The sequence below is a fragment of the Castor canadensis genome, chromosome 2 (genome assembly GCF_047511655.1).
Source record: "Castor canadensis chromosome 2, mCasCan1.hap1v2, whole genome shotgun sequence".
Classification (NCBI taxonomy): Eukaryota; Metazoa; Chordata; class Mammalia; order Rodentia; family Castoridae; genus Castor; species Castor canadensis.
The window spans coordinates 81,706,027-81,729,453 of record NC_133387.1 but is presented as its reverse complement, the minus strand read 5'-3'; the positions used below and the strand labels follow the sequence as shown (position 1 = coordinate 81,729,453).

At 42.5% G+C, this 23,427-nt stretch overlaps 2 protein-coding genes across 4 annotated transcripts in view; one reads left to right on the top strand and one right to left on the bottom strand.

Moving 5' to 3' along the window:
• Cdca7l (cell division cycle associated 7 like) overlaps positions 1 to 9,517 on the top strand; it is a 34,779-nt gene extending 25,262 nt beyond the window's left edge. For 2 of the 3 annotated variants that reach the window (XM_074065139.1, XM_020186834.2), the window contains 8 exons: positions 1,065 to 1,202; positions 3,221 to 3,592; positions 4,905 to 4,976; positions 5,092 to 5,262; positions 5,933 to 6,058; positions 6,849 to 6,998; positions 7,811 to 7,947; positions 8,431 to 9,517. In XM_074065139.1, coding sequence (XP_073921240.1) covers positions 1,065 to 1,202; positions 3,221 to 3,592; positions 4,905 to 4,976; positions 5,092 to 5,262; positions 5,933 to 6,058; positions 6,849 to 6,998; positions 7,811 to 7,947; positions 8,431 to 8,461 — 1,197 coding nt within the window. In that variant the 3' untranslated portion in view covers positions 8,462 to 9,517. The remainder of the gene's footprint in view (positions 1 to 1,064; positions 1,203 to 3,220; positions 3,593 to 4,904; positions 4,977 to 5,091; positions 5,263 to 5,932; positions 6,059 to 6,848; positions 6,999 to 7,810; positions 7,948 to 8,430) is intronic. The other variant, XM_020186836.2, reaches the window with a different exon arrangement.
• The window catches only part of Dnah11 (dynein axonemal heavy chain 11), a 302,556-nt gene continuing 288,315 nt past the window's right edge, over positions 9,187 to 23,427 (bottom strand). Inside the window, 6 exon segments of the mRNA XM_074065140.1 lie at positions 9,187 to 9,434; positions 10,284 to 10,424; positions 10,823 to 10,935; positions 12,750 to 12,865; positions 12,940 to 13,122; positions 15,959 to 16,201. Of these exon segments, the coding sequence (XP_073921241.1) occupies positions 9,187 to 9,434; positions 10,284 to 10,424; positions 10,823 to 10,935; positions 12,750 to 12,865; positions 12,940 to 13,122; positions 15,959 to 16,201 (1,044 nt within the window).

The window sequence follows — 23,427 nt, the reverse complement described above, 5'->3', positions numbered from 1 at the left end:
CAAGTTTTTTTCTCTCTCTTCTTTCACACACATGATTAAGACAGTTGGATTTCTTTCTTCATAATACTTCAAAAGAAAATGTCATTATCAGACAGTGTCTTTGTGTGTTTTACTGGGGACCGAGCCTGTGGCCTCATGCATACTATGCAATTACTCTGTCACTTGAGCCACATCCCCAGCCTTTGTTGGATTTTGTTTTTGAGTTGACCTCAAACTTGGGATGCTACTGCTTCAGCCATGCTCAGGTGGTTGGTTAAGAGTTAGCCATATAACATCTTTCCCTCTGCTCATGTGCTCTACACTGATGGTTGCTTACTTCTTGCCTCCTGGGGGTAAGGAGGATGGCAGCTTTCTGTCAGTCCCCATAGTTACTGGTAATGGAGTAAGTCCAGGTTTTCCAGCCCTTTCCTCCAGAAACACCTGCTGTGTGCAAAAAGTGTGCTTACCACAGGCAGGAGCGGCTCTGGGTGGCAGTAGGGAGGAAAGCCAGGCTGTGGGAGACAACTAGCTTCCTCCTCACATTTGCTTTCCACGTGTTTGCTTTTTTGGCAGGAGATGCTGAATTCCATCAGCATTCACCAGGCACACCAAAGGTACTTGAGGTGGTAGCACTTTGGTTTTTGAAATTATCCAGTTTGTAGGCTTTTGTTTCTGTAAGCCTTAGAAAATGTGCGTACGTGTGTGTGTCATGCTTCTTTATTGTGGTAAAGTATACATAATTCAGAACTCGCCATTTCAACCATTTCAAGTGCATAGTTTGGTGGTAGTACACATATTCACCATGTCTTGCTGCCCTCACCACTGTCCACCTCTAGAATATTTTCATTATCTGTGACAAAAACTCGTATCCATTAAACGATAATTTTTCATTTTCTCCTTCCTCTCTTAACCTCTATTCTGTTTCCTGCTTCTATGATAAATGTGTGGTTGCTGGCTTTTGTTCTTGTTTTGAGACAAGGTGTTAGTTATGTAGCCTAGGCTGGCCTCAAATTCACGATCCTCCTGTGTCAGCCTCTCAAGTGCTGCGTCACCATACCTAGCTTAAATCTGTGTTTTTCATTTAGCAGGATGTGCATCTCCATTCCAAATACTTTACAGAAGAGCTAAGAAGAATTTTTATAGAGGACACTGACTCAGATTCTGAAGACTTTGAAGGATTTACCCAGAGTGAGCTGAACATAAACAGTAACCCAGAAGTCACGGTAATTATAAACGCCGAAGGCTGTGGGTTGCAATGTTTTCAGTCCTGTTTCTGAATAGTAGTTTTACTCGTGAAAAGTCATTTCACACATGACAAGATTTCACTTTTCCTTCTATTTAACCTAGAAGCCAATTAACATTATATGAAAATCGCCACTCAGTCTACTGATTAATTTCTCTCTTAGGAAAAATGTCCACGTCTTCCCTTGGCGTTTGGGGGGTGTGTCCGTCACTGTCCTTACCCATCAGGTGTCTCGGACTTTTCTGAGCCTCTTTGATCTTTTCAGTCCGTCTTGAGTTAACAAACCCTTCAAGTTCTTCCTTTCTTGTAGTATGTGAAGTAATCCTCTCAGGTTTGAAGTTACTTGGGCAGAAGCATGGCTGTGGGGCAGACTCGGGTTTCCCGGCATCAGACTCTGCTGCCTGCTTTGTAGGCTGGAGATACCCTGGGCCTGCTTGGGTCCTAGAGAAAGAGAGTGTTGGTGGATCTCTCTCTTCCTTTTATTCTGAATGTGGAGGCCAATTTCCCACCCACTGGTATTTGAATCCTAGGAGACTTCAAAGCATAACTTTTGTGGTTTTTAAAAAATATAAATGTAATAATTTTAGATTTATAAAATTACAGAGTAGTACAGAGAGTCCCTGTATGTTATATGTTTGACCTAGTTTCCTCTTAGCTGATTGTGGTGCATTTGTCAAAACCGAGAAATTAGCGTTAGTGTGTTGTTATTAGCTAAATTTTAGACTTGAGCAATTTTACCAGTTTTTCCGTTAATGTCATCTTTGATCTGGACTCCAATTCCAAATACCACAATACATGTAGACTTCGTTTTTATTTCTTAATTTAAATTCATGTTTTTAGTCAATACACAAAAACGTAACAGTTGTATGGATCTTTGCAAGCCCCAAAATGTTTTCTACTAATTGAAAACTGTTTATGCACAAAATAAACATAACGTTCCTTCTGTTTGCTATAAAGGTGAGGTGTGAAGATAGTTTAAGCCCATTCACATTCAGCAGCTTCTAAAGACCCACCTGTGGCCTGGCACCTGTGTAGAAGCCATCTGCTATGTGACTGTGGAGCTGGCTTTGACCCTCACCTCCCCTAAGGAGGAATGCCCTGATGGGAGGCTGTCTTGTTTGATGGTCACTCCACTGTCACCTGGATGATGTCATCCTGTCACTGCCTTCTGTTCTAACTATTCTCACTTTGTAAAATCAAGTGAGGTTTTGATGTTGGAGTCTGTACCTTGAAAAACTTCTTATGCTGACTGAGCTGGTGCTCTGCAACTACCTGAAGAGCTGTCTACTTCAATTTCACCCCATTTTGATGGTTACAGGAAAAGGAGGGGATCCCCTGGACCACAGACACTCTGTGTCCTAAGGAGGACATTCCTCTACTGACCCTACTGACAGGTCCTCTGTCTGCTCGTCGGTCACTGGAGTGAAGTCAGCTGTCCTGCCCATGGAGTCCTGTTTCTGCTGTTTAGAGCAGATGTGTTGGTGTATTATTGCTGTCTCCAATTTTATCTGGAGACAACTCTTCTGTCAGGCACACACTTTCTTTGACTGTTACTCATTTTACTTGGCTTCCAGGTGTACCAGCTTACTTGTTCACTGTGGAGGAGCCCTGCATTGTCAGTGTTTGGTTTACGCCTGACTCCCTGATGGAACAGTGTGTCAGTGGGTGTGATGGTGCATGGTTTGATGGTAGATTGTCTGTGCTTTGATTTTTATACATCAGCAAATTTCTGTGGGAACGGGAGAGTTCCGTGGGAACTAGTAATAGCAACACTATCTCTGTTCTTCTGAAATAATATCAGAGCAGTTCTTTCATTTTTTGGCACTTGGGGATTGAACTCAGAGCCTGGCGTATACCAAACACATGCTGTGCCACTGAGCTGTGTTCTCCCAACTCCCAGGGTATTTTTTAAATGTATGTGCATGTGTTTTTTGTTTTGTTTTGTTTTGGGGGGGTAGGTCTATTATAAACAATGTGTGTGTCCTTTCTCTTTATTAGCTCGTGGAGTCAGATTTGAGTGACAAAGGTAAAGCATCCCTGGTGAGTGAGGAAGAGGAGAATGAAGAAGAAAAAGCTGCCCCCAGAAGAGGCAGGTCTAGAAGAAGCAGCATCGGCCTTCGAGTAGCCTTTCAGTTCCCCACCAAGAAATTGACAAAAACTTCAGATAAAAACAGTTCCTCTGAGCTACTGTTTCCTAGCTCACATTTACAGGACAGTAAACAGATTCTTGGGCGAAACAAAAGCTGCAGACAGGCAAAGGAAAGGGAAGATTCTGCCTCTGAGTCTGAGGATGACTCCAGGGACGAGAGCCAGGAGAGCTCGGATGCTCTGCGGAAGAGGACCATGAACATCAAGGAGAACAAGGCTGTGGTAAGGCCTCCCAGCAGGGCGCCCCCGCCCCCACGGTTACTCCCGCTTTGGCTTCTGTCAGGAAAATGTATGCTGGGGATTGCTTCCTTTTCTCTTGCCTAGAGCCTGAAGCAGTTATTATATGATCAGCTATGGTGTGGGAATAGAAGGAGACTCTGACAGCCATTTATAACCCCTTCCAGGTGGCAGGACCTGAAGCTGTGTGTCAGGCTCAGTTGTAAATCAGTAGTGGCAATGGGAAGGAGAGGAGCTGTACAACTGCACTGTCCCAGCAGAAAGAAGAAAAGAGGTCACTAAGCCCAGGGAGAGTTACGGTGGGCAGGGCAGGCAGGTGGCTTTGCCTGGAACCACCATCCTGTAGAGACATCACCTTAAGGCATGGGAAGGGTCTAAGAATTTAAAAACTTCAGCAGTTTTAATTCACTTTTAAAAGGTTTTTTTTTTTTTTGGTGGAATTGAGGTTTGAACTCTGGTCCTTGTGCTTGCTTAAGCAGGCACTCTACCACTTGAGCCATGCCCTCAGCATATTGACAGAATTTTCTTAAAATCTTACCACTCACAATTGCTTTTTTCATTTTGGTATATTTTGTCTTTAATATTTTCCCTTTTTTTAAAAAGCATATTGTGATGATACTATATGTATGATTATACTGTCTGTGCGAACTAGTGAGTTAACTTACAGAAACAAAGTGTAGTTTGGGTGATTTTTATCTTAACACACACACGTGGTTGGCTAAAGGAAATTTTTATCCATCTATATCTTTTTCAATAAAAACTATGTTCTATATGATTTTTTTTAACCGGTATCCATATATTTATATAAATCTAACTAAAAACATTCCAATTAAATTCTCTGGCATATTAATGCCTGTTGCTTGGTGTTATTAGATATTCATTGGGGCATATCTGCAGAAATTATTTTTGTTGGTAATAAGTTAACTGATTTTTAGGGATTAGATTTACCACTAAAATCATCTAGTGCTCAACTTCTGGTTTTTGACATGTTGAAATTTTGGGTTTGTAAAATTTATTTCAGGGTCACACTGTTAAGTTAGTGACAGGAAGTGAACCTCACACTCCTGGACATTCCAGGACTATATTGTGTCACGTTGTCCCTGCGTAAAGGCTGCAAAGTTGTCTCCTGTGAATGAGGACATCAGCTTCTCGCCTCTGGAGATAAAATCTTCACATGTGAAGTTAAAAACATGACAACAAGCCAGCTACTTGAGCAGGAAAACTGAAGACATGGGAAAGGTGTTGGGTGATCTGGCCTGGCAACACTGACTTACCCTTTCTTTCATTTTTTTCTCAGCTTGCTCAGTTACTGGCAGAGTTGAACTCAATGCCAGATTTCTTCCCAGTGCGAACCCCAACTTCAGCTTCCGTAAGTGGAACCCCTTCTAATTACTCAGACCCATCCTGATAATTTAGTAACTGGTCTCCAGATGGCTTTTATTTAAGGGAGCCCCAGGTGCATCTGTCTGTGCTCTTCATTGCAGAAGAAGAAAACAGTGCGGCGGGCCTTCTCAGAGGGACAGATCACACGACGTATGAACCCCACCCGGAGCGCCCGGCCCCCAGAAAAGTTTGCTCTGGAAAACTTTGCCTTGTCAGCCACCAAATTTGCAGAAGAGTTTTACAGTTTCAGAAGAAGGAAAACAATTAGTGGGGTATTTTCTGACTCATAAATTATTCTTGGTCTAAGGCTATGGTCCTCAAATGGGAGCTTGCATCTCCTTGTACTACTTGTGCAGTTTCTGACTCAGGAGACCTGCAGCAGCTGAGAGTTCCTGTGCACCAGGTTCCCTGAGAGCATGTTCTGAGAGGATCCCTGGGTTAAGCTATAGGTCACATTGAGTTTATGGGCAAACTTGAGCTGAGGGGGTGAGAGTATGGCTCAGTAGAGCACTTGCCCAGGAAGCCCTCATCCCAGTACTATGAAAACAAACCAAGCTGGAGCAATAAAGGCCTGTTAGCAGCTGCAGCCAGCCTTGTGGTTTTGCCTGTGGGAAAGTACAGGGATTCCTCCTTGCTTTGGCTTCAGTAATGGGGACTTTGAAGGCTTAGCTGTGCAGTGTGGCCCACTTCTGTGTCCACAAAGTTTATAACAGGGAACCCTAAAGCCTAAGCTGTTCCTTTTCAGCTGTTTTGCCTTCCCAAGAAGGAAGCTTGGCACAGAACAGCCCAGTAAATGTCTACACTGATGAAAGGGTTCCAGGGAAATTGAAGAAGGACATGGTCGGTGTTAGTGGTGCTAGTCTCTAGAGTTTAAGATTTCTATACTGTTTTTAAATGAGGCAACATGTCTTATTCCAGGTTCTACTGTTGTTCATTTTTCAGGGGAAATGCCAGAAGTATAGACGCCGTCGCCGTATATCTTCTTTTCGCCCTGTGGAGGATATCACTGAAGAGGACCTGGAAAATGTTGCCATAACTGTTCGAGATAAAATCTATGATAAAGTTCTGGTAAGTGATAGCTTATGAGTAATTTGCATGATTGGGATGCTTACTGGGAGTCCAAGACATTGGTATTTGAAATCTTACTTTGTTTTTTAAACTGTATCAGAGCTTACACCCCTGTGTCTTCTCCCCCAGAAGCAGGCTCTAAATTGTAGGGTCTAGCATCACAGTAGCTGGGAAAAGACACGCATAGTGATCCTCGGCAGGAGAGAGGTCTCCCTGAGGCATGCAATATTTTTATAATTACTGCTAGTTTTATATCTTAAGTAATGAAAAAGTGTACTGAAGGGAGTGTAATGATAGCCATAGAAAATAAGAATTTCTGGCGAGCAAGATACGGGTTAAAATTTCTTCCAAGTGGTAATGTGGGGCGGGGGAGGCTTTGTGTGATTTCTGCTTTCTTTTTTGGAAAGGTAATGGCAAACAAAGTAGTAGTCAAACATTTTTAAGTGAATTGCCAACATTGTAAAGCCAGGAGATTTTATACTGAAGAACACAGGCTAAAGCTAAATTGATGTGTCTTGGGGCTTGTCATCACTCAGTCATCTGTTCCTGCTGTGAGCTCTGCCACCCCTGCCTCAGGTTTTCTCCTGGTCTCTCTGCCCAGCCTCATGTGCCCTAAGGTGATACTCTGGCTAGATCTGAGGTGCTCACTGTTGGAGGGGCTATGCTTTGTCCGGGGCATCAGTCCTGCTTGACTCTGGGAGAGAGGCAGTGCTGCTTCCTGTACTAGGTAATGTCTGTGATGGCATCCCTGGGTGAATCCCATGTTTACCTGCTCTCGCCTTGCCCCTAGGGTAACACATGCCATCAGTGTCGGCAGAAGACCATTGACACCAAGACAGTGTGTCGGAACCAGAGCTGTGGTGGAGTGCGAGGACAGTTCTGTGGGCCATGCCTTCGGAATCGCTACGGGGAAGATGTGAGGGTGGCATTGCTGGACCCGGTACGAGCAGTGTTACGGCAATTGTTATGAGTTGTATTGATGAAGGAAGCAAACTCAAGGTGACCTGCTGAACCCTCATCACTTTCCCCTCCTCTTCATCTGGTGGGGGATGAAAAATAGTGTTTCCTTCTAGAAAGCAAGCCTGCTGACAGATACGGTGGGAGAAGAGTTTGGGTTTCCCAGTGTCTTAGCAAAACTGGTTGTCTGATTTTGTACAAGTTAGTCCTCTACCTTTCCACCAGCAAAATGATTTACTTTTTGATTTGGTGGTGGGTATATCATACCACAGAGTACTTCCTAAGTGTGTCTTGCATCTGTGAGTGTGGTTATTTTACTTCGTTATTAGTACACTTTACCTTATGAAGTTGGTGTATAACATATCTACGCTTTGGTTCCCTCTGAGAATCATATTATGGTTAGTAAATATGACCTGGAACATGAGCAAGACTGTTCTAGAGTCAGTGCTCGTAGCCACTTCCTGTGTGACCTCTTCTGTAGCAGTCACATGGGTACAAACACTGTAGCATGCTCGCAGACATACCACTTAAGTGACTTAACAGTAAGTGTTGAGCTCAGATTTCCACCCTGATCTTTTGCAAACCCTGGGCTTCTTAAAACCATGGCCTCCTTTGTGTGCTGTCACACAGAGGACTGCTCTTGGCTTAATGTTCTTCGCGGTGTCTGTAATGTCTTAGCAGCTGATGATTATGTCTACAGAAGACATTTCTTCTTGTTTCTCTGTGTGATTAAAGACTAGAGGCCAGATTTGAGCTGGGCCCATAGATAATGGGAAGGTTTTACCTTTGGTTTAGGATTGGATGTGTCCTCCCTGCCGTGGGATCTGCAATTGTAGTTACTGTCGGAGGCGTGATGGCCGGTGTGCCACAGGAATCCTCATTCATCTGGCCAAGTTTTACGGCTATGACAATGTTAAAGAGTATCTGGAGAGGTAAGTCCCTAGCAACTTAAAAGTGAGAGCTGGGTTCCAGCATGGGACATGCTCTAGGCAGGGAGTACTTGCTTCACTTCTTGGCTGATTCATAGCCCCACCTTGAGTGCCAAGCTATTCGGTGTCTTATTTACATTGGAGAAGTGCAGGCCTGATATTTCCCTGTTAGGAAATTTCTTCCCTGGACCAAAATTTCCCCTAAGCGTGTAAACAGAAATGGAAGGAAGAGAGAAGCAGGCTTAGGGGGGAACTGCAGAGCAGAGCTACCTGTAGCTATCACCCTAATGAGGGAGGCTGGGCATTGTGCACCTGAGATGAAGATACAGAATCGTAGGCCCCACAGGTCACTTGTGCAAAGCATTCTGAAGTGGAAATCGCATCGGGAGATCCGGTTTATACTGCCTCCTTAGCCTAGAGAATGCTGCTTTGTGTTTGCCTCTATCTCATTAACTACTTACCCAGCGCTTCTCATCTTTTCCCCAGCTTACAAAAGCAGCTGGTAGAAGACAATTGAGAGAAGAAAGAACCAGCCAACTACCAGAGTACGCCAAGCTATATACCTTATAGTTGTGTTTTGATATGGAAGTTTTTTGGAGATTTATTGTTTTTAAATACTATTTTTTTAAAAAATAGTTTATATGCTTAAAAAGATTTCTCAGGAAAATAGCAGAGGAATCTATCTACATCTATTCATAGACCTGCATTGTTGTAAGTATCTGTCGATGATTCAAAAGCACAATTTAAATGGGGTGGAGTGAGAGTTCAGGTAAAAAGATTGAGTGATCATGTTGAAGTGTGTTTCCCTAAATTACAAAGTGCAATTAACCACAAAATGTGAGAGTTACTAGGGTTTTATTTAAATTTAACAAAAGTGGACTGTCACATTACAGATACTGGAAGCCCCATAGTGCCTGCTGCTTCTATGTTTGGAAAGAATTTTTTAATTTAAAAAAAGATTGTGGTGTTTAATGTCTATAAGAACTGACCCTCCCAGCAGTGTTGCTTTTAAGAATGTAAATATTTACGACACTGTATGGCATTTTGGGGGTGGGAGGGAGGAGCTAAAATCCGTGAATACAAATGCTGGCCAGGTTTCTAGTATTTTTTCTGTATTTGCTACTCTCAGCTGTTAAGGTTGGCCTTTAAAAATGCATGTGTAAATTGCTAAAAAGTTACATAAGCTGTCATATGTTATATACCTTTTAGTAGAGGAATGTAAGTCCCAGCACAAAGGCCATCTTATGCTTCTAACACCAGAGCCACACCTGCCAGCACCCATTTAGCTGTCTTCTCTTTGCTCTTCAGCCTGAAGGTCCAGACATAGGTGGGGCCTCTCATTTTGGTTTTGTACACAGGGCACTCATAGGTGTGTTTGGTTTCTTGTCTGTCCATGGGTATGGCTTTGGCAAAGATGACGGGCATTATGGGCCTCAGCTCCTTGAGGCGTGCTTCAACGATGGTTCCTGCCTGGGCATCCCATCTGGCACCTAGGGCAAAAACAATACTTGCGATGGCTAGCATGTTGGTACTGGTGTTTTAATTTGATGCAATAAACATTCCTGTTTTGTTATGTTTTTACATGTCACTTACATTTTGACCATAACTAAGGTTGGAGAGGGAAGTTAACTTGCTTCTACTAGGCGTGGGTTATTGCTTCCATCCATAATGGTTACCCAGGTTTATGAATTCAGATACACTTGTTTTTAAAAGGGAGCCAAATACAATATAAGAAATCTCCAAGTCACACTTTCTTAGAACAAGTTCAGGTCACCACCTACCCAGCCTCTTAAATATTTGAACTGTAGTGCTTGCTTTAAAGTGAAAAAGGAAAATGCCTTTTCAAAGACTAGATGTCGTGCATAGAATAGATGCACGGTCAAACAGTTTTGGAATATCTTGCATACTCTGAACCCTTCTCATACAACATGCGAAGGCACCGTAAAGGCTTGGAGAATAAAGCCTTGGAGAGGTCTGACAGTTACATTTACTCACATGTGTATGCATTGTTTGGGCCACCTCCCCCTACCCCCACTCCTCCAGGCAGAACCTGTTCAAATTTACTGACAAGAACAAATCTTCATTATAGTGAAAAGCAAAATAATGTAAATTTAGTACAGGTCTTGTTATGTGTGAAGTTTAAGTAATAGCTATCACCCCAAGTGCCTCAAAATCTAGTTCACAGTGAATACATCTTGGCATCTAAATTGCTTAAAAGGAGGAAATAAGAGAACCGCTAGTATATGGTTATTGAATCAACGAGTAGATCCTGAGAAACAACAAATGCCAACTTGAGCCTGCATAGGGAAAGGTTCAGCATGCTCTCTAGGGTGTCTCACCTTCCATGAGGAGCCCATGGAGATATGCACCTTCCCTTGGGGGATGGCCATAGTCTTCTTTCATTTTTTTGGTAACATCAACAGTCAAGCACATTCTATCCAGCGGCCACTCATTTTTTCGAGCCATGGTCTGCATGATTGCTTTGGGAGGAGAAGGAACAACAATTGAAGAGGATCAACAAGCTGTATGTATGTTCCCAGGAGGCATCTGTAAGCCTGGTATTCTTTAGTGCCATAAGGTATATTTGGTTCCTGGGCTCTAGAGCAGGGCTTGGCAAACAGGCCTGCAGGATAGCTCAGTGTAGGTCAGAATACTGGAACAGCTGCAGCCATTTGCATCATCTGTGGTTCTTGGACCTCTATGGCAGAACTTGTGACAGACCACATGGCCCTTCACTAGCATGCACCAGGCCCCACCTCATAGCTGGTCCCCTTCCCTTCTGCTCCCTCTCTGTAGTGGCCACTGCTTGAGTAGGGTGGGACTTAACACCAGGTGTGCTGTCTTGTCAGCATTTGGGCTGCCCTGCCCCCAACCTTACCAGTTAAGAAGGACTGAGGGTTGAAGAAGCCAGAAAGCCACACGACAGCTGGGAGGGCAAGGTCTTGTGTCCAAGTGTCAAGTTCTCGGCAGCGCAAGAGGAGATCATTAAACCTGGTTAATGAGAAGTAAACTTCCTGTTTAGTAAAATACAGGTCTTCTATCTAATAAGATTCTGGGGAAGGAATGGATGGGGTGGTTGCTACTGCCAATGATGATTGCAGGACCTTGACCTTTTTAAGGACTAGCTCATTTCCTGTTGAGATTATATAGCTGTTAACATTAGGGGCAGGAAACACTAGGGAAAATGGAAAACTACTCAGCTGTTTTATTTAGCTCCTTCTGCTGTGTGGTGACTGTATACAGAGGAGATCTCCATATGAATTGTGTTGACAAAGTGCCACACTGAGGTACAAGATACATGAGGACACAGCAAAGGACTGTTTGAGGAAGGCGACAGACAAGAGGGAATGGGGTGACAGTATTCTTCTGACATGTAATAATTACTTGAAAGGTAGACAGTTCTACCCATGTAGTACTGGCTATGAGGAAGCTGGCTGAAAGAGGGTAAGGAGCACTGAGCCTCTGAGCCCCCACTGCATGTGGTGCCTGGGGGTCAAAGTGCAGTGCCAGAGCGCATGCTTGCAACACATACTGTTACTGGGCAGCCAGGGGTATAGGCAGTTTTTAGAGAGGACCAAGGCTGAAATGTCCCAGGGAGGGTGATGGACATTGCGGGCTCAGCTGCATGGCAAGTGTACCCCACATTACTTCTTATAGCCAAGTTGCTGTTGCACTTTGTGAAGAAAAAAAAACCCAACAGCAACAACAACAAAAACCTAATAGCCTCTGGTAAAATCTGGAAACACATGAAACCTTGAAGTTTAGAAGTTGGTAAAAAGGGCAGGAAGGGGATGGGGCAAGAGTGGACCTCCAGTGTGAGGGGCAGTGTGAGTCTGAGAACTTTCTGTTCAAAGAGAACTACTAAACTGACAAGTTAGAAAAGGTTGGGAAAAACAAGAAAAATAAATTAGCGAGCACAAAATTAGATTTGAAAACTATGGTTATTAACCATAAAATGCAATTAAATTCTTCATATCTGGGTATATATTTTGCATCTTTCTAACGGTAGGAACCTTGTGGTTCTGCTTACTTCCCTGTGGTGGCTATTTGTTGCCATCTGTGAGAGTCACACACTGTCCTCTCCCCCCTGTGTCATGTCCATCCCAACAGCCAAAACTTGGGTGCCTAGTGGACAGTTCTGATTCACTGTTATTTGGGGTTCTGATTGATGGAAGAAGGATTCGAAGAAGCAGGGATAAAGAATTTCACCAAAAGGTCAGGAATAAGGAAAGCCTCGTGGCACATTTTGAATTGTCTACCAAGACCCCAGTGCAGTTGGGGATAACACTAGCCTTCAGCCACTTGAATTCCTGTCCCTGGCTGTGGGGCACATCTTTGCGGTCATGCCTCTATGTAAAGGCAGTTTAATTTTCTCTGTACCATAATACAAACTTTTCAAATCATCTATAAGATGGCATTGGTATTCATTGGCTTAGAAAATGAAGGGTATAGATGCCTTCATGACCATTTAAATTGTGATAACACAGTGAAGGAATTCTCTTATGTACATTTTTTCAAATGAAAAACTGAGACAGAAATATTTGGTATTTTTCCCAAGGACAAATACCTAAAAGGCGAGAGGCAACATTTGAGTTTTGCTCTGACATTGAACTGATTTTTGCATTTGAAGCAACATACCAAGGAAACTCAAATAAAATTGGTGGTTGAGTTTGCCCAGTTATGGGTTGAGTATAGCCACAAAGCACAGTCACTGGGGTTCTTACAAGGCATAGTGGAGAACACTGTGCTGTCCTTGCCCTGCTGATCATGGTCAGATGGTGGGAAGCAACAGGATGGTAGCTTACCACTGTGCTAGGCCGTAAGTAGATGGGTAAGCCAGTTTGCTCCAAGTGTCTGGAACTCTGTCGTGACTCAACACGGACTGCATCGCTTCCACATCAGGAGATAAGGTCATCTCCCCCTTGAATGGAGAAAAGGGCCACATAGTATCTTCCAGTGGTGGGAAGCCCACTCTGGTCCCTACTTTAAACTTACCTTCAAACTGAGGTCTAGTTGTTGAAGTGACACACGAATTTCCCGAATGAGAATATTCATCCTTTCACATTCTTGGAAGCAAACCACAACATAGGGGCTTCTGTTTGAGGTTTTTTGCATTATCTCTGCCATGTTGAACTCTTCTGGAAGTTTCTCCAAAATGTCATCCAAGACATTTTTAACCTTAGATCAGTATTTGTGTGCATTAATGATTTATTTCAGTTGTGTTCATAGTGACTGTATATAACATAATTTTTGAAATCCCAGAATATATCTTGTAAGTCCCAAACATTTGTGAATGCATTTAAAGATACCTACTACTCCCAGGAAGTCTCAAAGCAGTACTGCTTGCTGCTTGAGGTGTTACCTGCCAGCACCTCCCAGTGTAGTCAGGGAGAAGGCTACTGTTATGTGAAGTTTATTCACTGTTGGCTCTCAGGGATGTACAGTCATCATCAACTATATATCATTTGTATATAAATAAGTGACCAGAATAGGCAGAACTCCATCATTTTGGTACTATATAATTTTAAAAATCATCTGAAAAGCAACATGAATCAAAGAGGCCTTTTGTATGAACTAGTTCTGGTAGCCAGTGCTGCCTTCTCATCCAGTGTGCCCTAAAGTTCCTGGAGCAATTTAGGTAGTCTCTGTTATAATTGTTGCCCTGAAGAAATGAAAGATTTATACATTGAAGATGTGATAGAGCACATGATACTCAAATATGCGTATTCTATTCATACTCTTCGCTGAACTGGGGGAAACAAGTAAACACCTAGAAAGGACAAATGATTGGAAAACACTGCCTGTGCCATGTGTGGCTGGTGCACAGCTATAACTCAAGCTCTCTAAGAGGCTGAGGTAGAAAGAACTCAAGGTTGAGGCCAGTCTGAACCTCAAATAGCAAAATCATTGTCTTCATCCTCAGGCAGCTTTCCCTCTTTCCTTGACATCTCAGATTACTACTTCTAGTGATCCTAATGTCATGCTTGCAAATTGTAGCATTCTGGTAATTTGTCCTGAAATCTTACAACTCATTTACAGCAGCAGTAGACAGTGTAGTAGTTAGGTAACAAACAGCTTTGGAATCAGCCAGAATTTGTTTTCCTTGGTGGCCCTTTCTAGCTGGCTAGTCTAGTCTGGACGAGTCACCTTAGCTTATCTGTGAAACAGCTTCTGACACCACTCGGAGCTCTTGCAGATTAAGTAGCATAGAGTAAGAACCTGTGGCCTTTGCTGCAATCTTGAGGTGGTGAAGCATCTTTGTATGTTGTGCATTTTCTTGGTTTAATGACCAGCTTCCTTGTAAAGACAAAAGGTCAAAAACCAGACTCCTATCTGCCAGCTACCTCTTTTTTTCTTTTTTTGGTAGTACAGGGGTATGAGCTCAGGGTCTTGAGCTTGCTAGGGAGGCATTCTACCACTTTATACTGCCAGCCTTTTTTTTGCTTTAGTTATTTTTCTTACAGAGTCTTGTGTTTTTGCCTGGGGCTGGCCTCCCTGCATTAGGATTACAGACATATACCACTAGTGTGGGTCTCACAAACTTTCTGCCCAGGCTGGCCTTGAACCTTGATCCTCCCCAATCTCTGCTTCCTGAGTAGCTGGAATTAAAGGTGTGAGTCACTGCATCTGTTCTCTGTACTTCTATTAGCACTATAGCTGTTTTCCAAATGGATGAGTTAGTTCAAGAAATAATTTGGCCAGTTCCTGGGACTTCACTATGATTAAATCTGATGGTTAGCAAGTTCATTTGAACAACCTGAATTCTTGTCAGTCAAATCCTGATTAAAAACTTTTGAGTTAAATAAAGGCTAGTTTATTCTGGGAAATAGGCTACTCAGGTTTTAAATTAATGAGAAACAAGATTTTAGTAAAAAAGTCACATCATTCCCATCATTTGAGGGTAATAAAAACATCTTCAAAATAATGCTAATTTCTGAAAACATGATTATGACATAACAAAGCCAAAAACAAAAGGTTAGTCATTGAGTTGAAGAAGATACTTGGGACTCATTTGTCTGACCAGAAATACACGTACAGAATAAAGAATTCTTACAGATCCTTAAGAAAGACTGGAAACTCAAAAATCCAGCAAAAAGCACTTTACCTGCGAGTACATCTGACATCCATAGGCATGTGAAAACACGTGCGTTTTATTCTCCAGAAGAGGAATGCACAGTTAAAACCTAACACAATCTGAAGGAGGCAGAGCAACTGGCAAGTCATATTGCCAGTGAGAGTTTAACTGGTACAACCACTTGAGGAAATTGAGAGTAGTATTAAAATTAACCATACCCTGTCTTATAGCAGTCCCACTTCTGGGCATGGAGAAATGAGTGCTATGAGCAGATACCTTTAGGAGTTAACATTCATCTGTTAAAGGATTATGAGGATGTTCCTGGATGTAATATTCATAACATGATAAGAATTGCATATTCATATAGAATAGTAAACAAAAATGAACCACTGGTCCATGAACAATGTGGATGAATTTCCCAAATGAACTGTGGAGTCAAAGGAGCCTAACATAAAGGGTAAACACTATGATTCCATGCATGTGAAGTTCAAAAGTAAGCAGCACTAATGTGATGATGGTATCAAGCACATCGATTATTGTTGGGGAGTGGGGAGGAACATCATTGATTAGTAAGAGGCATGACTGTCCTGGACTGCTGAAAATGTCCTGAGCCCGGTGTTGGTGGCTCACACCTGTAATCCTAGCTATTCAGGAGGCAGAGATCAGGAGGACCATGGTCTGAAAACAGCCTGGGCAAATAGTTCAAAAGACCCTATCTTGGAGAAACCTTCACCCAAAAGAAAGGGGGGGGGGTGCTGGTGGAGTGGCTCAAGGTGTGGGCCGAGTTCAAGTTCCAGTACCGCAAAAAAAAGGAAAATGTTCTGTATTTTGACCTGTGTGGTTTTAGATAGGTAAAATTTCATTGAGTTGCACGCTTAAGATTAGTACATGTCAGTGTGTATAGATTATGCCTCAGTTTAAAAGAAAAAAACCTTTTACCTTTTCATCTGTGAACTGCCCCAGTTCCTCACTGCTGTCTGCATTCCTGGGCTGCATCTCCAGCAAAGTTCTGAAGAGAGTGTTAGACGTCACCGTCAGGAATTCTATTTCAGAATTGGGGTGCAGGCCGTACAGAGCTGGGCTTTCTGGTGGCAGCATCTCCTCTATGTACTGGTGGTAGCCAGAATAATCTAGGTAGGGGGGAGCTGCAAATCCTGGTGCTAGCATGAGATCATCTTCAAGCTTCAACCGTAAAGAAAGAAACAGTTATTCTGAAGCGAGGTAGGAATCATTTCTGCTTCCCAAACACTGAACATTCTGGCAAGAAAGTTTCAACACAATGCTAGTTAGGTAGCAGGATCCCTCTAAATGCTTCGCAGTCATTCTGCTCTCTGTCTGGCTCCAAGCTGACCTCTACGGAGGATTCCACAGAACACAGGTGAATCCTGTCCCAGACCAGAATTAGTTTGCAGTGTGCTTGGGATAACATGATGCATGCACAGCAAAGAGAGTGCTGTGCCATCCCTGTCCATTGGTCACTGTTACATGCTTCAGTCATTGGTGGTGCTATTTGGGGAGGTGCTGGAAATTTCAGGAGGTGGTCTAGCTGGAGGAAGGTAGTCACTGAGTGTTTGTCTTTAGAGGGGTATCTTGGTCTCTGGCCCTTTGTTTTCTCCCTCTTTGCTTCCTGGCTGCCATGAAGTCAGCTTTCTCCCACCATGCCCTTCCTCTAGGATTTATCTGTCTCACCATGGCACAGAAGCAGTCCAGACCATGGTCTTAAAACCTCTGAAACTGAGACAAAACAAAGCTTTTCTTCTTTATTTCCTCTTGTATTTTGTCACAGCAACAAAAATTTGACTAACATTATTAGTGTGCCACACTTTCTGCAGTGATGCTTTAAAACTTGTGTATGATACACACGTTTTGTAAACATAATTGTGTGTGCTGCTAATGAAAAATATGTGTTGATGTAGCTATATATACTGAGTCAAATGAAGGCTACCTCCCTAGGACCTTGGGCTACTCAGGGCAAAGTCTGTCTCAAGATCAATAGACAATGGGTCAGTACTCAGTTGCCTGGTGCATGAGAGGTAGGAGAAATACATTCTTTATCATACCATCCCCTTCATTAAGGCCCGAGGGGAGGGAGTCGTTACTTCATACGAAGGGACACTTAGAACAAAGTCCATGTGTATAGCAATACCATATCCTCTAAAGTTAGAAGGTAGAGCTTCAAAATGCAACCAAAGAATTTATGGACCTGAATCTCTGTTCAGCCATAAACAGAGTCAATCTCTGTTGAATAGTGTTCTAGTTAACAGTATGATCTCAGATCTTTCTCCAGTTGCTCTGTGAGGTCATTAACACCTCTGTTTTAATTTTCCCAGTCTTTTATGCCATAAGTTTTGTCTGTACATATACTAAAATGTATAGGGGAAGGCTATTTTTTGACTTAGCACCTGATAGCTGTTTTCTGCCTAGGTTTTCAAAGTGCTTTTCTGAAAGTGAGATTGGTCCATTACTGCATATGTTGTACCATATCTCTTCTGCTATTACCTGGAGGCAGTGAGTTTTCATTAATTCACTCAATACTATGTACTGATCACCCAGTATATCACAGCAAACCTCAGAAGTATAAACGCTTCATAGGATGTAATTCTTCTGGAACTCAGAGTAAAGGGAACAAATCACTGTGATTTTCCACACAGTGTGTTCATGAGTGTTTGTTCCTCCATCTCATACCTGCAATCCTGGATTGCCTACAGAGCTTTTGACCCTAACAAAGGTGCTCAGCTGCTGACCATGAATCCCAAGAGCATTTAAAATTTTTTTCCCCCCAGTACTGGGGTTTGAACTCAGGAACTCACACTTGAGCCCCTCTTCCAGCCTGATTTAGGGTTGGGTATTTTCCAGGATCTGGTCTTGCAAACTATTTGCTTTGGGTTGGTTTTGAACTGAGATCCTCCTGTTCTCTACCTCCCAAGTAGCTAGGATTGCAAGCAAAGTCACAGGTGCCCAGCCATTTTTAATATTTGAATCAATATTTCTACACTTATTTTGTAGCAGAAGGATTTCCAAGTTACCTTATAGAAACAGAAAACTTGACCCAATGAATACAGAAAGGAACAAGTGAGAATATCCCACCACCGATGCCCCTGGGCTTGGTTCTATTTATTTATTTACATTTTGATTTCATATTTATGTATAAAGAGTGACCAACATTGAAGTTAAATGCCCTCCTTTGGTGTCAAACAACTAAAGTTTGAAAAGAAAGGTTTGGTTCATATAGACACTTGTCTTCCCCTTTTACTTTAAGACAACTGTAAAGATTTCACCACTATGAATCCTGATTCTGACAACCTTCCCCCTTGGGCTTTTATGAAAACCTGCTTCTTTAATGGGGACACATGAGTAAAACAAAACTGTATAGGAAGCCAGGGATGCTGGTGGCTCACACCTGTCATCCTGTCTACTTGGGAGGCTGACATTAGGAGGATCATAGTTTGTGGCCAGCCTGGGCAGAAAAAGGTAACTAGACCCCATCTCAACAGAAAAAAGCAGGGGGTGGTGGTGTGTGCCTGTCATTCTAGCTACACTGGGAAATGTAAAATAAAAGCATGTGGTCCAGGCTGGCCTGGTCAAAAAAGCAAGACCCCATCTCAAAGATAACCAGAGTAAAAAGGGCTGGGGACATGGTTCAAACAATAGAGCGCCTGCCTAGCAAATGTGAAGCTCTAAGTTCAAAACCCCAGTACACACACACACACACACACACACACACACACACCAACAACAACAACCAAAACACTGTAAGGAGAATTAAACTCACCATTATTCTCTGACAGATAAATTAGCCAAAATAAAAATATGAATAGCAAACCCCAAAATTAAAATAAACACATCCAAGTAGAACTTTGTTCTCTGCAAACAAGATCTTGGTCTTTTCTGTTAGTGCTCAGTACATATCTGAGACAACTTTCAAAAGCTGCAGTTAATTTGCCCTTCAAAGGACAATTTCAAGGGAAAAAAATGAACCAAAATTGGAATCACTTGGCAGTGTTAAAATGCCACTGGGACTGGGTGGCTTAGTGCATACTGAGTAATGCTGGCAGGACTATAAATGGCCTGTACTTTTTGGGAAGAAACTAGGCAGTCTGTTTACAAACAGGTGAAGAGTGCCTTCTGTGTGTCATGCGATGGACAACGCAAAGGGAAACTGCAAACTCAAAAGAGTTCCAGGCTTAGAGCCAACAAAACCTGGTTCAGTTCCCATCATAGTTGTTAGGTAGCCTTAAGAAATGATAGTCTTGGGCTGGAGGTTAGGTTTATGCAGTAGAGTGCCTGCCTATGAAGTACAAACCCTTAAGTTCAAACTCTAGTGCCCCCCCCCACCCAAAAAAAAAGACGGTCATGTTTGTTGCAATCCTTTCATCAGCAGAGGTACTCATAATTGCAACCAAATAGTAGTGACAAAATTCAATAACATCTGCAAAAAGCTAGACACAGAGCAGGGTTTTACAAATGTTAATTTATGGCTTCCCTATGCCCTAAGGGCAGACATGGTTATTTTAAGTACATCTTGATTTTCTGGAAGGAAAAACAAAGCCTGAGAAATGTCTTCTGTAAATTCCTACTTTGATGTCAAACAATGAAAGTTTGAAACAGAGATTTGGGTTCCCCTTTTATTTTAAGATAACTGAAGATTTCAGCACACAAGGATCTCTGTGAATCCTGATTCTGACAATCTTCCCACCAAAGGGCTCTTATGAAAACCTTTCTGATGGGACCTGACTATATAGTTCTCCCCACAGTGGGAGAGGGTAGTTTGAGAAGGTGTTCTAATGCCTCAAAAGAATTACCCACTCTAAATGGACATCTCTCCAAAGAAGACAAATGGCAGTGAGCACTTGAAAAGATGCTCAAATCATTAGTCTTCAGGAATCTGCAGATCAAGTGGTACTTGAACCACTTTAGTCCCATCAGGATGGTCAGAATAAAAATTGTGGACAGTAGTGGTATTGGTAAGAATGTGGAGAAAACAACCTTCATGCATTGCCAGTGGGAATGTAAAATGGTGAAACAACTCTGGAAAACAGTGTTGTTGTATAGAGTCACCATTTCACCCTGCAATTCCACACCGAGGTACATTCCCAAAAGAAGTGAAAACATCAAACCACATTAAATTCGTACATAAAACTTCATAGTAACATAGTTTCATAGTAGCTCAAATCCAGAAACAACCCACATTTCCAGTGGTGAGTGGAAAACAAAATGTGATGTATCTAAAACAATGGAAGATTCTTGGGCTATGAAAAGGAATGAAATTCTGATACATGCTGCAACGTGGATGACCTTGGAAAACATATTAAGTGAAGTGCATCAGACACAGACTGCTAAGTGTTGAATTATTCCATTAACATAAAATGTCCAGAATGGGTAAATCTATAGAGACAAAGGAGAGCAGTGGTTGCCAAGGCCAGGGAAATAGGAAGTATTGTGTGTGTGTGTGTGGGGGGGGAAGGGACAGAGGGCACAGTGACTAATGAACACAGATTCTAAAGCCACTACTGTGAATGTACTTTAAAAGTTTAAATTGTACAATTATGGTGTGCAAATTTTATCAGTACAACTTAAAAAAATAACAATTGAATCCTGCTTAGGCAGATCAAACCTCTACATCATGAAAAAAATCAAGGCTGTAGAGTTTCCTGCAGGAATCAGGCAAGCAAGCTGATGGGCACAGTTGCTACACTGCTTAAACCAACATCCTTCCCACTGTATGGGTTGTTGTTGTCTTCACACTGACTTTTCTGGCACATAACAAATACCTCACCTCTCTTCGCCCCTCCACTGTCTTGGTGTGACAAGAAGCTCCCGGTTTATTGTGGATACAAGCAGGTGCATTTGCCCATGGCTCTGTGGGTCAAAAAAGCCAGGGACCCAAAGAGCTGTTGGTATTTTCAGAAATTACTCAACATTGGCTTACCTTGTCATGTTGTCTTAAGAACTTCCAAGTACACTGGTGACTTGTTATAGACAACACTTTTATTTTACAAACTAAGGCACAGGGATTACGGGCACAAACCTAGACAGGAAGTTGGTAGCAGAACCAGAACTAGAGCCCCAATCTCTGGATTGTGCATGTCCACAGTGCAGTGTGGTGCAGAACAAGACTGGCCTTTGGAGTCCTACTACAAGTTCAAATCTTGATTCTGCTGCTTACCAGTTGTATCTTTGTTAACCCAAGTTATTTTCATAATTAATGAAATAATACCTGCTTGGCAGGACTGCACACTTGAAGTATGTGGTAGTGACCCCTGACACGGCACAAGTTTTTAATAAATGGTTTCCGATATCACAAAGGAAGCAAAGTACAATCAAGTGTGAAATACATTAGAAAATATTTCCCATCTAGTAAGCATATTGTTCTAACTTTCTATTATGGTCATCAGTCTGCCTGATGGCATGTGCATGAGTTGGTCATTCTTACAGTAAAGCTCAGCAATAGGTCAGATCACACAGCAAACACAAAGAACCCAAGTCCTTTTCTTTCTTTTTTTAAATAGTACTGGAGTTTGAACTCAGGGTCTCGCACTTGCTGGGCAAGTACTTCACCACTTGAATCATGCCCCCAACCCTTTTTGCTTTTTTAGCTATTTTTCAGATGGGGTTCCATGTTTTTGCCACAGGCCAGCCTGGACCCCAGTCCTCCTGTTTATGCCTCTTGCATAGCTGTAATCACAGGCACAACTGCACTCAGCTTATTAGTTGAGATGAGTTCTCACCAACTTTGTGCCTGGGCTGCCCTTGAACTTTGATCTTCCTGATCTTTGTGTCCCAAGTATCTGGAATTAGACCAAGCTATTGCACTACAGCGTTTGTTTTTGTTGTGGGTTTTTTTTTTCTTTTTTTTTAACTTTAAGCCTGGGCTCTTTAATTAGTACTCTGTATCACAAAAATAGTTTGTACAATGTGGTAACTTTCAGGTGACCTGATAGCCTTATTTTCCAAAAGGAATTTATCACTTGTTAGCACTGCTGAGTATATACATAAGATGAGAAAATGTTTTATCTTTAACTTTGTCCAACGACCCTTTAAGGCCCATTGCCATTGGAGAACTCTTCTGAGTGCAAACTCATTTATCCAGTAGGAAGCTTGTCCCTCTTCTTCACAGCAAAGTATCACTACAAGCAGTCCAGCTCTTTTGATAAGAGCAAAACTTTAAACCCAACACACTAGTGGAATTGCTTTTTGATCATGTCCCAATGCATCCAAAGATAATTTACAAATATGTTGACTGATACAAGAAGGGGCACAAAGACACCCTGCAGATGCTGAAGTGTTAGATCATGTTGCTGGTGACATAAACAGCTGAGCAGGGGCATTTACATGAGAACAAGATAAGTGAGTGTGCAGCCTCTGACATGGAGGCAGTAAGTCTGCTAATTTTCCCTTGGTGAGATGAGAACGTAGCACTGTCCTGCGAGGATGCCAGCTTGCAAATGAAGCATTTTAATACTGAAAATCTCACCAGATCTGTATAGAAGGTCGCGTACCTACGTTTCTAAAGGGCTTACACCAGTGAGACCCCTCAGGTTTCATCACCTATATTTATTTCACAGTTATTTTATTGGAGCTTAGACTTGTGAAGGTTAATGGACTGTCTTACTTGGCACCAGTCATTCTCCCCTTAGCCACAGGCCAGAGCCAGTGAGGGGATGAGACGCATGAGCGTCCTCCTCTGCCCCTTGACCTACACCCCCACTGGGAGAAATCAGCCTCTGGAAAGGTTGCTGCTGGTGCTGTTTATCTTTCCTGTTTCCATGGTAACTTGCTCCCAGACCTCTTCTGAGTGACTTCCAATTGTGTTCAATTGGAAGTGTCTTTCTGACACGTGGAATCCTGCTCATTAGTACTGAGGAAAACCAGGAAACTCAAGTAAAAAGACACACCTACATGACGGTCACGTAGCACAAATTGTGCTGTGTTAGTCAAAGAAGTAAAAGGTAATCTGTGCCCAGTTTTCTACATTAGACTATGATACATTATGTCTTCGAATGCTGATTATTTTACTTCTCAAAATGGACTAGAGGAAGGTGATCAAATCTATACAATGCTTCTCTGAGATGAAGTTTTCAGAGAAATAAGATTGCTCTAATTGTAAAGACAAAATAAAAACTAAACCCTCTAAACTATAGCAACATAGTTAGCATCTTTCCCAGCTGGGAAAAGAAATGATATGTTGTAGACTGCTGCTATGGTTTGGAAGTGTCCCCTAAGGGCTCATGTGTTTAAGGACTGGTCACCAGCCTGTAGTGCTGTGCAAGGTGGTGGAATCATTAAGAGGTGGGGCCTAGTGGGAGGGGGGAGGTCACGGGGGGCATGAGCTATTGGGACCCTGGCCCCTCCCTGGCTGCCATGAAGTAGACATGCCTACTCCACCATGCACTCACCCATGATGTACT